The sequence below is a fragment of the Pan troglodytes genome, chromosome 2 (assembly GCF_028858775.2).
Source record: "Pan troglodytes isolate AG18354 chromosome 2, NHGRI_mPanTro3-v2.0_pri, whole genome shotgun sequence".
In the NCBI taxonomy this organism is placed as follows: domain Eukaryota; kingdom Metazoa; phylum Chordata; class Mammalia; order Primates; family Hominidae; genus Pan; species Pan troglodytes.
This window is the reverse complement of record NC_086015.1, coordinates 117,166,826-117,181,611: the sequence shown is the minus strand read 5'-3', so window position 1 is coordinate 117,181,611 and position 14,786 is coordinate 117,166,826. Positions and strand designations below refer to the sequence as shown.

Here is a 14,786-nt window from a genome sequence, read left to right as displayed (position 1 = left end):
CTAGCCGGGGGTAACATAGGGGGTGGCAGTGGGAGGAAAGTGGCTATATTTATAAAAGGGTAACATGAGGAATTCCTGTTGTGATGAAAACGTTCTTGATTCTATCCATGTCAATATCTTAATTGTGATATTGTACTATAGTTTTACAGATGTTACTATTGGGGGAAACTGTTTAAAGGATACAGGGATCCCTATTATTTCTTCAAAAATGCATGTGGGTCTACACTTACCTCTTTTACCGAGAAGTAAAAGAGAAAAAAAGTAAAAGAGGAGGAGGTTGATACAATTAGAATAAATGTGTTAATTCCAGCTGGGCAGGGTGGCTCACACCTGTAATCCTAGCACTTTGGGAGGCCGAGGTGGGCAGATCACTTGAAGTCAGGAGTTCGACACCAGCCTGGCCAACATGTTGAAACCCCAACTCTACTAAAAATATAAAAATTAGCTTAGCTGGTGGCACGCGCCTGTAATCCCAGCTACTCGGGAGGCTGAGGCAAGAGAATCCCTTGAAACAGAGAGGCGGAGGTTGCAGTGAGCTGAGATAGCACCACTGCACTCCAGTCAGGGTGACAGAGCAAGGCTTTGTCTCAAAAAAGAACTTTTTAAGTGTTAATTCTATATAAGAGGGGAAAATGTTTAAAGCTGATTCAGAGGTCAATACACCACATCATTTTCCCCTTCCTCCAACCACTTACCTTTAGGCCATTTTACTTACTAACATCTTCTCCAGAGAAATAATGCAATTAAAATCACTTAATTATTATGATTTTTTTTTTTTTTTTTCTGAGACAGAGTCTCACTCGTCACCCAGGCTGGAGTACAGTGGTGTGATCTCGGCTCACTGCAACCTCCATCTCCTGGGTTCAAGCAATTTTCCCACCTCAGTCTTCCAAGTAGCTGGGATTACAGGCGCGCACCACCATGCTCGGCTTATTTTTTTTATTTTTATTAGAAAGGGGGTTTTGCCATGTTGGCCAGGCTGATCTCGAACTCCTGGCCTCAAGTGATCCGCCCGCCTTGGCCTCCCAAAGTGCTGGGATTACAGGCATGAGCCACTGTGGCCGGCCAAAATCAATTATTGATCAAAGTATTACTAAGGTGATAGAAAGTCACTCTCCCATGTAGCTGATGGGATTCAGTGTCACTGTTTTCGTTTTGTTTTGTTTTGTTTGTTTTTGAGACAGAGTTTTGATCTTGTTACCCAGGCTGGACTGCAACGGCATGATCTCAACTCACCACAACCTCCACCTACTGGTTTCAAGCAATCCTCCTGCCTTAGCCTCCCAAGTAGCTGGGATTACAGGCATGCGCCACCATGCCCAGCTGATTTTGTACTTCTAGTAGAGACAGGGTTTCTCCATGTTGGTCAGGCTGGTCTCAAACTCCTGACCTCAGGTGATCTGCCCACCTCGGTCTCCCAAATTGCTGGGATTACAGGCGTGAGCCACCATGCCCAGCTCAGTGTCACTGTTTTTATGTGCACAGATCATATCTAATAAAGGTTTTTTGGAAAGGCAGGTACAGCTAGAAATTTTGTATTATCTTAGATTTGTTTTTATGTGCTATTTAAATATCTCATTGCCCTAGATAATCAAAGGGCTATACTTAGGTTGAAGCCTTATTAAATATCCCAGTAACATATCACCGTTCTAGTTAATTTCCATATTCTCTATGTCATTTATTAAATATGTTAATTTATTGGTAAAGCAATTTCTTAGTAGTTAAGTTTTTCCCCCAAAAGATTTTTTTCATGTTGATATGGTGATCTTTGAAGAAGTATATACGTTTTTAATGAAACATGAGTTTTCTTCCTTTGGCCCTTCTTTAAACAACCATAAGTCAAATTTTACAAAGGAAGATTAGGACAACAGTCCAAAAGCTGGCACTTTAGTCAGGTTTTTGCCCTTAAGTTGTACTTTTAATGACCTTAACAACCCCCATCTTGCAAATCCAATGCCCAACTCTCAGGTTGCACCTAACTCAACCTAACGCAGTAGATCATAGTCCCTGAAAGGCTTCCTTCACTTGCCTTTGAGGACACCACGCTTTTTAAGATTTTCTTCTATCTCCTAACCAAATCTCAGGCTTTTTTGCCACTTTCTGCTCCACCACCTGAAGTTTTGAACATTGGAGAGTCCACTTCTCTTCTCTATCCATATTTTCTCCCTAAGTGATCTGATCCAGTCTTCATAAGTCTGTCTTTAAGTATCATGCCTGCTCAAAACTTCTCAATTTACTTCTGGCTCCAATCTCTCCCCTAAGATTCGAGTAGTATATTCAATAGCCCACCTGACCTTTCTATCCATATATCAAACATGCATCGCCAACTCAGTTACAAAAAAAAAAACTCTTGATTTCCCCACATGCCAGAACCCACTTCTCCCTCAGTCTTTTCTTCCCCTAAATGGCACTTCCATGTACCCAGTTGCACTGACCAGAAACCTAGGAATAATTATCCCTGATCTTTCTTGTTCCCTCACTCACCACATCAATCCCTTCAGCAGGCTATTTGTCAAGCAAACCAATCTCATTCCAGCCTCAGAGCCTTTCCATAGAACACCCTGCGCTTTCCCTTCCCTTCCAGGATTCACTGGTGTTCTCCTTCTCTCACCCGCCCCCATCATTTAAGCCTCTCTCTAATGGCACTTCCTCAGAGAAGCTATTCCTGACCATCCTAACTAAAAATGCTATTCCCTCCCATGCTATTCTCTACACCTTTACATTCTTTTGTTGTCTTCATAGCTTCTATCACTACCTGACATAGTACATGTTTGTTTAGTTATATGCTGTCCGGCTCCCATTCTGTTGTCAGATCCAGGGTGGTAGAGAGGCTGTCCTGTTCACTTAGAACATTCTCGTGCATAGAAGACACTCTAATAAATGAATAAATAAGACCATTCCTTTCTTAATTCATGTATATCTACCATTGCCACTTTTAAGATCATAATGTCTCTGCTCACATACTCCTTAATTTATCCTGTGAGCAGCTCACTGCAATTCCTGATTATGAAGCCCTTCAACTTGAGCGAAAATCTTTCATGCACATTCTCTTTGAATATTGCCTCTTGCTCATTCTCTGTATTCATCTTCTGAAACTGCTATTAGATTCACAACGGACTTCTCTACTATTTCCTTTACATCTTAAACTGCTCTCTTTCATACTTTCTCTCTTTATCTCTCAGTGATATAATTTGAGGAATTTCCTAATACGTATATATCTTTCACTTTACTGATCTCTCTTTAGTTGCCATTTCCCAAGCCCACTGCATTCTTTAATTACGATTATGTCAGTGACCATATTTTTCATTTCTAGAAGTTGTATTTGATTATTTTTTCAAATCTGCCTGGTGTTCTTGAGAATTTCCTATCCATTTATACTACTTTTAATTCCTTCTATTGTCCTTACAATATCATATGACTTTCGTAGTCTTTATTTGGTATAATAGTTTTATTATCTGAAGTTTTGGAGCATCAAATACACTATTTATTGAATCTCTTTCTGCTCACTTATAGAGTACTAAATCCAAGCCCCAAAACTTTACGAGAGATGGACTACAGTTAGAGATGGATTATAGTTACATATTCTCAGGAGAAACTACCCCCACTCCCACCCTAAGCCCTGGCTTAGACAGACAAGTTTCCTTGTCTTCAACCTGTGGATGTAGTGGATTTTTTTCATCTGTATTTCACAGAGGGTATGGGAGTCAGGCTTTATAAAGAGTTTTCAGTTCTAGCTCATACAAGTTCAAGGTGCTATCTCCTATCTCCTATCACAGCATAGCCATTAAAGCTGAGCAAATTCCTCACGGGTACCTCGGCATTAGCTCATGGGCTTACAACTCTGGTAATCAGTTCCCTCTTTTTTCTTTTTTTTAACCCCTTAGGTATATTTCCCTCGCTGTTTTGTGAGCCAAGACATGCATTATTAAAAAAAAGCTTGAAACATTTCATCCAGCATTGCTAGGTACCCTTAGCAGAAGAGCATTTAAATCGTCCCCTTCTTGTATTGCCAGAAGTGTTGGTTTTTATTCCTAAAACTGTTAAAAGATATCTAGGTGTATTGAGCAGTATCTAACTATACTTAAAATTTTTCAAATTGGATAAAATGTTTTTTAATCCAACATAAATTAGAAAATGAGTTTATTCTTTTTTATCAGTCACCAAAGTAAAAATCTGAAATATCCTTTATAAGCTTGAATAAATCCAAGACATGTTGTTGTGGAGGACAACATGATTACAGGAAACCTATTCTCTCCAGTTGCCAAAGTATGTTACAAACATACTAATTAATCCTCTTGGGATTTTTTTAATAGTACAACATTAATTAATCCTTACTATGTATGTATAAATCAGATTTGTGGCAAAAAAAAAATCAGTTTTATTCCCCACTTCTCAGTAGAAAAATTTACCTGTAAATAATGTGAGTAGGATAAGTTACTGATAAAGTACAGAATAGGCCGGGAGTGGTGGTACGCACCTCTCATCCCAGCTACCCGGGAGGCTGAGGCACGAGAATCGCTTGAGCCCAGGAGGCGGAGGTTGCAGTGAGCCGAGATCATGCCACTGCACTCCAGCCTGGCTGACAGAGTGAGACTGTGCCTCAAATAAATAAATAAATAAATAAAGTACAGAATAAAGGCTTCTGATTTTTTGCACAGTTAAAGAAAACTTGGCCAGGCACAGTGGTTCAGGCCTGCAATCCCAGCACTTTGGGAGGCTGAGGTGGATGGATCACCTGAGGTCAGGAGCTTGAGACCAGCCTGGCTCACATGGTGAAACCCCATCTCTACTAAAAATACAAAAATTAGCTCAGCTGGTGGCGTGCACCTGTAGTCCCAGCTACTCAGGAGGCTGAGGCAGGAGAATCACTTGAACCCAGGAGGCGGAGGCTGCAGTGAACTGAGATCACAGCACTGCACTCCAGCCTGGGCAACAGAGTGAGACTGTCTCAAAAAAAAAAAAAAATGAAAGAAAACTTGACTATTATCTAGAAAAATTCAAATATAAATATTTTCTATTAAAACCTAAGTATACTAGTTATTATTTGCATATATGTAGATAATGGTTGAAAATCTGTTTATTCTTAAAATGTTTTAAAACAAAAAAATTTTTAAAAATCAATTCGAACTCTAATCTTTTTTAAAATTCTCCTACTCCATCTTTTTTTCTATTTCCCTTCCTAAATCAAAGACCTGAGGAATCTGAGATCTCCTATCTTCTTTATGCATAGTTTTCAAGATTTTCAAACAAACAATTATTCAAAGAGGAACACACAAAGGACCCCTGAGCAAACTTAATTTTAGTTACGCATTTCAGAAAACTTTACAAATCCCTCCAGTTTAAAAATACAATGATTAGCTAAATCTGCTATTAAAGAAGTATAGGCCGGGTGCAGTGGCTCACGCCTGTAATCCCAGCACTTTGGGAGGCCGAGGAGGGCGGATCACGAGGTCAGGAGATCAAGACCATCCTGGCTAACACGGTGAAACCCTGTCTCTACTAAAAATACAAAAAATTAGCCGGGCGTGGCGGCACACGCCTGTAGTCCCAGCTACTTGGGAGGCTGAGGCAGGAGAATGATGTGAACCCGGGAAGCGGAGTTTGCAGTGAGCCAAGATCACACCACTGCACTCCTGCCTGGGTGACAGAGCAATACTCCATCTCAAAAAAAATAAAAATTAAAAAAATAAAAATAAAAATAAATTAAGTATATCCTTTCCAGCCTCAGTCCCGGACCCTACAGCAGCAGAGATGTTGATGCCTAAGAAGAACCGGATTGCCATTTATGAACTCCTTTTTAGGAGGGAGTCATGGTGGCCAAGAAGGACATCCACATGCCTAAGCACCCGAGCTGGCAGACAAGAATGTGCCCAACTTCATGTCATGAAGGCCATGCAGTCTCTCAAGTCCTGAGGCTACGTGAAGGAACAGTTTGCCTGGAGACATTTCTACTAGTACCTTACCAATGAAGGCATCCAGTATCTCCATGATTATCTTCATCTGCCCCGGAGATTGTGCTGCCACCCTATGCTGCAGCCATCCAGAGACTGGCAGGCCTTGGCCTAAAGGTCTGGAGGGTGAGCAACCTGCAAGACTCACAAAAGGGGAAGCCGACAGAGATACCTACAGACGGAGTTTTGTGCCCCCTGGTGCCAACAAGAAAGTCGAGGCTGGGGCTGCATCAGCAACCGAATTCCAGTTTAAAGGCAGATTTGGTCGTGGACGTGGTCAGCCACCTCAGTAAAACTGGAGAGTATTATTATTTTGCATTGAATAAACGTACAGCAAAAAAAAAGTAAGTATATACAATTGACAAATATTTTTAAAGATCTTAATGAATTATCAAAGCACAAAAGAATATTTAATATTAACTAGCTTATCCAAAGCACTATTACTTCTATTAAAAAATCCCAGGTAAGTATGTCATCTTCTGAACACACACAATGAACAATCTCAAAGGCTATTTTCTACTCCCAATAGTTGCTTACTCTATATCGCTAAAAGAATTTGCACTAAATAAATGCATATGTTGCAGATCTTTGTCTGCCTTGCCTCTGGGATCTTAATCCACATGGAATATACTATTACTCTAGCCAAGAAGAAAGTAAGTCTTTTGTTTTAAGAGTTTTTTGGTTGGTTGTTTGTTTGTTTTACATTTCGCTATATATTTTTTTACTAAGTTAATGGGCAAAAGCATAAATATTTGCCCATAAATATTTTAAATTTCATTTCATCATTTCACATAATTTTTATTGTTTAATTAGGGTTTAAAAGGTAATAATAAAACTCATTTCTCACATACAGAATTAAATTTTTATTTTATTTTATCTTATTTTATTGAGACAGCATCTCTCTCTGTCGCCTAGCCTGGAATGCAGTGGCATGATCACAGCGCACCATAACCTCAAATCCTGGACTCAAGCAATCCTTCCATGTCAGCCTCGCAAGTGGCTGGGACTACAGGTGCAAGCCACCACAGCCAGCTAATTTTTATTTTGTTTTGTTGAGATGGGGGTCTTACTATGTTGCTCAGGTTGGTCTCAAACTCCTGGCCTCAAGTGATCCTCCCACCTTGGCCTCCCAAAGTGTTGGGATTATAAGCATGAGCCCAATATTTTATTGTCTGGCCCAATATTTTAAAATAAAAAAAAAACAAATACAACAACTAAGATTCCTATCTTTAAACTATAGAATTGAAATAGAAAATCTGAAAATCTGAAGCCGTTGCTCACTATCAATAGCTATGGAGAGTTAATTCTTATTATTTAAATTAGTCTTACTGTCAGAAAGGCACTTATTAGCCAATCTGTTAAACAGCATGAGGTTACTACTGATTCAAGACAGACCAGTGTTGTAATACCATGACCCAATCTCTAATTTTACAGGTGAGGTAACTGAGGTGAGACAGGTTATGCAACATACTCAAGATGACCACACCCTGAAATCACCAGATGCAGAGCAGAGACTCTATTCCAGATATTTTGTTCGCAGTCTCCAATGTGTTCAATTATATCATGCTGCCCTCTAAATTCACTACTGTGGAACAACTGATTTAGCCAGGCTAGAACATATGAATTATTCTACATTAGTGAACTTCCCAGATCCCTGTAGCTTAACTCTTTAAATACCAATACTTTTTAAAGTTATCCATTCTTTTGCTAGAAACCTCTCTAAAGTGAAAAAGCACAACTCTAGGTTCCTTGGGTATTCCAGTGAAATGGCTCTGACATCCCTAATTATTTGCTTACATACCAGGTCATGTGCCTTATGAATACATTCCTGTTATGCTACTTGTCTTCCTTGTGTTTTGTTTTATTTTCATTTGTTTGTTTTAGAGATGGGATCTCACTATATTGCCTAGGCTGGATTCAAACTCCTGGGCTCGAGTGATCCCCTTTCTCAGGCCTCCTGAGCAGCTGGGACTACAGGCATGTGCTACAATGCCTGGCTTGTCTTCCTTGTGTTAATTTTAGACCCCTCAGTGAACTCCCCATCATATTTTTTTTTCTTCAATACCTACTTTATTTGGGGGAGAATGAAGAAAACAACAGCAACATGCTAGAGTTGTGGTAGATGTTGATGGATTTTAAATGGCAGAGAAAAAATGAATTATTTATTTTCCAGACTTTTAAAACACCATTTCTACCAACTACAGTACTATTTAGAGCCAATTTAGCTGCACAGACCTTTGGCCTCCACATTAAAAGGTCCAGGTTTCATTGCACATGTCATACTTTGAGGTTAGTCTTCATCTTGAACTTTGATATCAAATTAACTTTGAATGTTTTTATTTCCTAAGATATAATAGCACGGTTTCATATGTTATATTTTGGACAGACTGAGTTTTTAAAATGCAATTATTTTTCCTTTCATGTCTCTTGTAATGTTTTGAACAAACTTGAATGATGAAAGAGAATAAGAGATATCAGTAAAAAAATTAAAAAATAAAAAAACAAAGGTCTGGGTTTCTTCACTTTTTTTGAGTTTCTGCTATCATTTCTTGCTGGTATTTCTATGTGTTATTATCAACTAATTTCCCTACCTTCAATATCCTATTCAGTTTATTTAAGCTTATAAAAAATATAGCAAAAAATAAAGAAACACCAAATGAAGATTTGAGGATCTCTCCTATTACCAGATATATCAGCATGAACTCTGATTTATCTATATGGGGTCTTTTTTTTGTTTTTGTTTGCTTCTGAGTTGTTGACAGTTCTGGTGTCTGGGTAACTGACCTGTAGAAAAGTCTGTAAAACTTATGAGATACTGTACTTCTCTTTAGGTCTATTCTATATGAATTCATATACAATGTCCTTAAAATAAAGTGTTTGCAATCAGCTTAGGGGCCCAAACTGAGCCAAAGTAAACCTCTGACACTCTAAATCAGTGCTTCTCAAACTTTAATTTAAATGTAAATCACCTAAAAATCTTGTGAAAAATGAAGATTGTGATCCAGTAAGTCTGAGGTTGGGCCCAAGATTCTGCATTGCCAGCAGATGATGCCAAATCTGCTGGCCCCCATACTACACCTTTAGTAGCAAGGATCTAGAACACTTCCCTCTTTTTTTCTCTCCTATTTCTAAATTATCTCCTTCCTTTGCTTTTTCCTTTTCTTGCATTACCATTTTTCTTGCTTTAAGTCTATCAATAGTAACCACAGTAACTACTTAGCCCTGTAGATAGTCCCTAAGCGTATGAAGGTTCCCCAATCTAAAACATAAGCTATAAAAAAAAAATCAGTGCAGAGGACGGGCACAGTGGCTCATGCCTGTAATCCCAGCACTTTGGGAGGCCGAGGCGGGCGGATCACCTGAGGTCGGGAGTTCAAGACCAGCCTGGCCAACATGATGAAACCCCGTCTCTACTAAAAATACAAAATTAGCTGGGTGTGGTGACAGGTGCTTGTAATCCCAGCTACTTGGGAGGCTGAGGCTGGAGAATCACTTGAACCCAGGAGGCAGAGGTTGCAATGACTGGAGATCATACCATTGCACTCTGGCCTGGGTGACAAGAGCGAAACTCTGCCTCAAAAAAAAAAAATTAGTGCAGAAAGGTCATAATACTACAATATTGTCATAAACCTTTTCTAAATGTGACCAAAAATAATATAGTCAATAGAGATGACATTATTTTTAGGATGTATTGTTATTTTTGTATATTTCTTAGCAATTAAATATTTTCCTTAGAAAATATTTCAAAAAAACTTATGTTGTCACGTTTCTTAATAGGAAATCAAAACCTTTTAGTCACGTTAAGATTCAATAATTGTTAAGATTCCAATGAACTGAACTGCTAATTATGAACAGAATGATGGTACTTGTACTAATCTTTATAACCTGTTAATGAATCTTTAGCCTACTCTAAAATTACAAGAAAATCTGCTACCAAGGATACCTAATCCTCAAAAGATGAGATTTATTTTTATTTTTATTTTTATTTTTTTGAGACAGGGTCTCTCTCTGTTACCCAGGCTGGAGGGCAGTGGCACGATCATGGCTCAATGCAGCCTCAACTTCCCAGGCGCAGGTGATCCTCCCACCTCAGCCTCCTGAGTAGCTGGGATGTAGCCTGTAGGCATGTGCCACCATGCCTGGCTAATTTTTGTTTGTTTGTTTGTTTGTTTGTTTGTAGAGACTGGGTTTTGCCATGTTACCCAGGCTGGTCTCAAACTCCTGGGCTCAAGCAATCTGCCCACCTCAGCCTCCCAAAACGCTGGGATTACAGGCATGAGCTATCGTGCCCAGCCAAGAGATCAGCTTTCTAATGAACTAATTGGAACTATACATGCCTTACCATCCTACATAATTTTCACTTATAGTTGTATCACACCAGATTCTATCAAATGGTTCATAACTCTCACAGGAATTGCTAGATTTAGAATGAGTCCTTTAATATAATAAATGTTAGCATTTGTAACATACAGAAGTGTTTTTCTTCCAAAAAGACTCTAAGATCTTAATGTGCCTAATCAACAAGCAGTAGTCTCATTTTACAGTGGGGAAACCTGAAGCACATCCAGATTACACAACCGAATGAACACAATGGAAACAGAATATGTAGCTTCTAACTTTAAAACCATCTTACAGTCATTATACACTATAGGTTGAACACTGCTAAACTTTCTTTACGTACAGGAATGAATTTTTTAAATCACAATTATATAAAATAGCTGGCTATTTATATAATGTTCTCAGTAACATTCAGAAATATGGTTTCTATATAACATTAGTCTCTTGACAATACAGTGAGCTACAGTGTAAGTGGAATCCACTTCCGTGGTGTAGTTTTCACACAAGGAAACTGAAGCAGATTAATTCCATTCCATCGAACCAGACAACAGTGCATTCTAGTGGTCAAAGGAGAGAATAATCAGAAATGTCTTTGGGACTCTGGACTAAAATTGAAACATCTAAAATCTAGAAGCTAAGAAGGAAATTTTACAAATACTATATATGACTCCTTGCAGATTTAAAGAAAATTTGTATTCAAGATTAAAATAAAGACGTAAAAAAAGAAATTACCCAAAAGCTCCAGTCACCACTCCAATTATGTAAATTTGGCCCCTGTTTTTTAACTACCACATTATTCTCTTCCACAGTTGGACTAGGATTTTCCTCTACATCTTCCTGTAACTCGGTGGCAAGGCTTGAATCCCCTTCATTCATCACCTGGAAACAAATATCAAACTAAGTCAATTATTTATTGAGAAATGGCCATTTTAAAAAGAAAAAAGTTAATGTTCACAACATATACATTAATTTTAAAAGGGCAATATTTAAATGTTTAGAAGACGGTAATAAATATGTTTTTGCTTCAATAGTTCATCTAGTTATATATTTATTTTTTTTTTTTTTAAATTCTTATTTTATTTTCTTTAGAGACAGGGTCTCACTCTTTCACCCAGACTGGAGTGTAATGGCCCAATCATAGCTCACTGCAGCCTTCAACTCCTGGGCCAAAGCAATCCTCCTACCTCAGCCTCCAGAAATGCTGGGATTACAGGCATGAGCCACCTCACCCAGCCAAGTTCATACATTTATACATGCAACAAAGATTTTCCAACTACTATTATTTGCTAGGTAGTTTGGTTGGCACTAGGGATGCAAAGATGAATAAAACAAAGTCCTCCATCTCCAGAAGTGCACAGTCTGCTACAGGAACAATAAATAATAAAAATACAATTTAATGGGAGTGTCCGTTTGTACAACTATTTTGGAGAACAATTTGCAATGCCCAGTAGGAAAGAAGATAGACATATACTGCAATGCAGCAATTTAATATACACATAGAGTCAAGAATGTTTGTTAATACTATGAAAGTGGAAATAACCTCACCGTGCATCAATAGAGAAATTAGTAAATAAGCTCTGATTTATACAAACAATGGAGTTTAAACAAATGAATAAGATGTGCCAGCTGTGCGAGGTGGCTAACGCCTGTAATCCCAACACTTTGGGATCACTTGAGGCCAGGAGTTCAAGACCAGCCTGGCCAATATAATGAAACCCTGTCTCTGCTAAAAATACAAAAAATTAGCCAGGCATGGTGGCCTGTAGTCCCAGCTACTCGGAAGCTGAGGCAGAAGAATTGCTTGAACCCAGGAGGAGGAGGTTGCAGTGAGCCAAGATCACACCACTGCATGCCAGCCTGGGTGACAGAGCCAGACTCTGTCTCAAAAAAATATGGGCCCATTGGGTAATTGCTCAAGTAAGATCACTAATCAGGGAGTTAAAAAAAGAAAAAAGCAAATATGGAATAGGGGAGTAAGGAGGAGTAGCCATTATAAAAGCATATGGGCCAGGCACAGTGACTCATGCCTATAATCCCAGCACTTTGGGAGGCTGAGGCAGGAGTACCTCTTGAGCCCAGGAGTTTGAGACCAGCCTGGGCAACATAGTGAGACCCCGTCTCTATAAAAAATATCAAAAATTTGCCTGGCATGGTGGCATGCGCCTATGGTCCCAGTTGTTCAGGAGGCTGAGGTGGGAGGATTGCCTGAGCCTGGGAGGTCAAGACTGTAGTAAGCCATGATCAAGCTACAGCACTCCAGGCTGGCCGGCAAAGCAAAACCCTGTCTCAAACAAACAAACAACAAGAACAACAACAACAAAAAAAAAACAGCTTATGGTGGACCAGGATCCTTAAATATCTCTGCTGCTGCTGCTCCACTTAAGCTTGAGGTTCTTTTTGTGTTTTTTTTTTTTTTTTTTTGAGACAGAGGCTCACTCTGTCGCCCAGGCTCGAGTGCAGTGGCATGATCTCGGCTCACTGCAACCTCTACCTCCCGGGTTCAAGCGATTTTCCTGCCTCAGTCTCCCGAGTAGCTGGGATTACAAGCGTGCACCACCTCACCCGGCTAATTTTTGTATTTTTAGTAGAGATGGAGTTTCACCATGTTGGCCAGGCTGGTCACAAACTCCTGACCTCACGTGATCGGCCCGCCTAAGCCTCCCAAAGTGCTAGGATTACAGGCATGAGCCACTGCACCTGGCCAAACTTGAGGTTCTTAAACCCTATAAATAACCATTGCCATGGGGGAAGCCTCTAACCACAATGACACTGATTTGAGGCTCTCTAGAGAAAGAAATTTGTAAACATGAGAGGGTAGAGAAGACCTCCTCCACCTGAAGTATATCCAGTAACCTCCAGAAAGAGAGGGAGAAACCAACAAACCTGGATAGAAGGGGAGGAAACATACAACAGCAAAACAAAAACAAACAAAAAAAACTGAAACTGAAGTCCATAAACTGTTCTAACAAAACATACAGAATTTAAAATAATTTATAGGATAAAAGATAAAAGACTGGCTTTTGTGCCTCTACAACATAGGTTCTAAGTTAACTTCAACATCAGCTAAAATGCAGCAATTGGCAAATCTTCATGGCTTTAATCAATATTGGGTCTCAAACTACAGTTATACCTAGAGTTCCCACTAAATTTAAACAAGGTATCCCGTACAATCTTAGGAGTTATTCAACATAAAATAGACAACAAATAGGTATGCCTCACTTTAACCATCAGAACTATACCTTTGCCTAAATACTCCACGATGGTGGTATACATTGCCCTAAAATATCCTATTGTGGCCATGGACACTCTGACACAATTAGTAATAAACTAAATTTAAATCAAGTCTTTAGAGCTTACAAATTGGCTTTCAAAGAAGTGGGACAACAGGCTGGGTATGTTGGCTCACACATATAATCCCAACATTTTGGGAGACTGAGGCAGGAGGATCACTTCAGGCCAAGAGTATGGAGAACAAGCTGGGCAATATAGCAAGGCCCCCTCTCTACAAAAATTTAAAGATTAGCCTGGCATAGTGGTACACACATATAGTCCTAGCTACTTGGGAGGCTGAGGTGGGAGGACTGCCAGAGTCCAAGAGTTGGAGATCACAGTAAGTTGTGATTGCACCATTGTACTTCAGCCCAGGTGACAGAGCAAGACTCCGTCTCAAAATAAACAAAACGGTGAGACCCTATGGACCACCACTCTCAATGCCCAGTTAAAATTATACAACCTAATATAAAACAAAACAGGGCCTTCAAGGACTGAAACTTGTTATGTAAGACCTACTTCAGCCAGGCACGGTGGCTCACGCCATGCTGTAATCTCAGCACTTTGGGAGGGAAAGCCAGGTGGATCACGAGGTCAGGAGTTCAAGACCAGCCTGACCAACATGGTAAAACCCCATCTCAACTAAAAAAAAATACAAAAATTAGCTGGGCGTGGTGGTACGCGCCTGTAATCCCAGCTACTTGGGAGGCTGAGGCAGGAGAATTGCTTGAACCCGGGAGGTGGAGGTTGCGGTGAGCCGAGATTGTGCCACTGCACTCCAGCCTGGGCGACAGAGCAAGACTCTGTCTCGCAAAAAAAAAAAAAAAAAAAAAAAAAAGTACTTTGTGAAAGTAATTATCCCTACTGCTTCTCCATTTAACAGCCCAATTTGGCCTGTTAAATTTGGTAAGAATGAATGGTACCTCATGGTTCATTACTGCATCCTCGATGATGTCATTTTACCCAGGAAGGCCCCTATACTCAACATTGTTGAAATTACCGACTATCCAGTCCACAACTAGTAAATATTTTGCTGTGATAGATTTGGCTAATATGTTCTGTTCAGTGTCTCTTTCAACACCTCCTCAGCCATAGTTGGTCTTCACCTCCAGAGAGACATAATATCTCTTTACCAGGCTAACCATAGAGTACGCAGTCTTGCCATCATACACAGCCTTTACAGGAAAGATCTTAACTGCATCAAATTTTCTCCAGGAGCACAAGTAT

The 14,786-nt window shown here is 39.6% G+C and overlaps 1 protein-coding gene across 5 annotated transcripts in view; it reads right to left on the bottom strand.

Moving 5' to 3' along the window:
* Positions 1 to 14,786, bottom strand: part of GRAMD1C (GRAM domain containing 1C) — a 118,528-nt gene that overhangs the window by 91,034 nt on the left and 12,708 nt on the right. For all 5 annotated transcript variants that reach the window (XM_063805156.1, NM_001280062.1, XM_009445963.5 and 2 more), the window contains 1 exon segment: positions 11,022 to 11,168. In XM_063805156.1, the coding sequence (XP_063661226.1) occupies positions 11,022 to 11,165 (144 nt within the window). In that variant the 5' untranslated portion in view covers positions 11,166 to 11,168.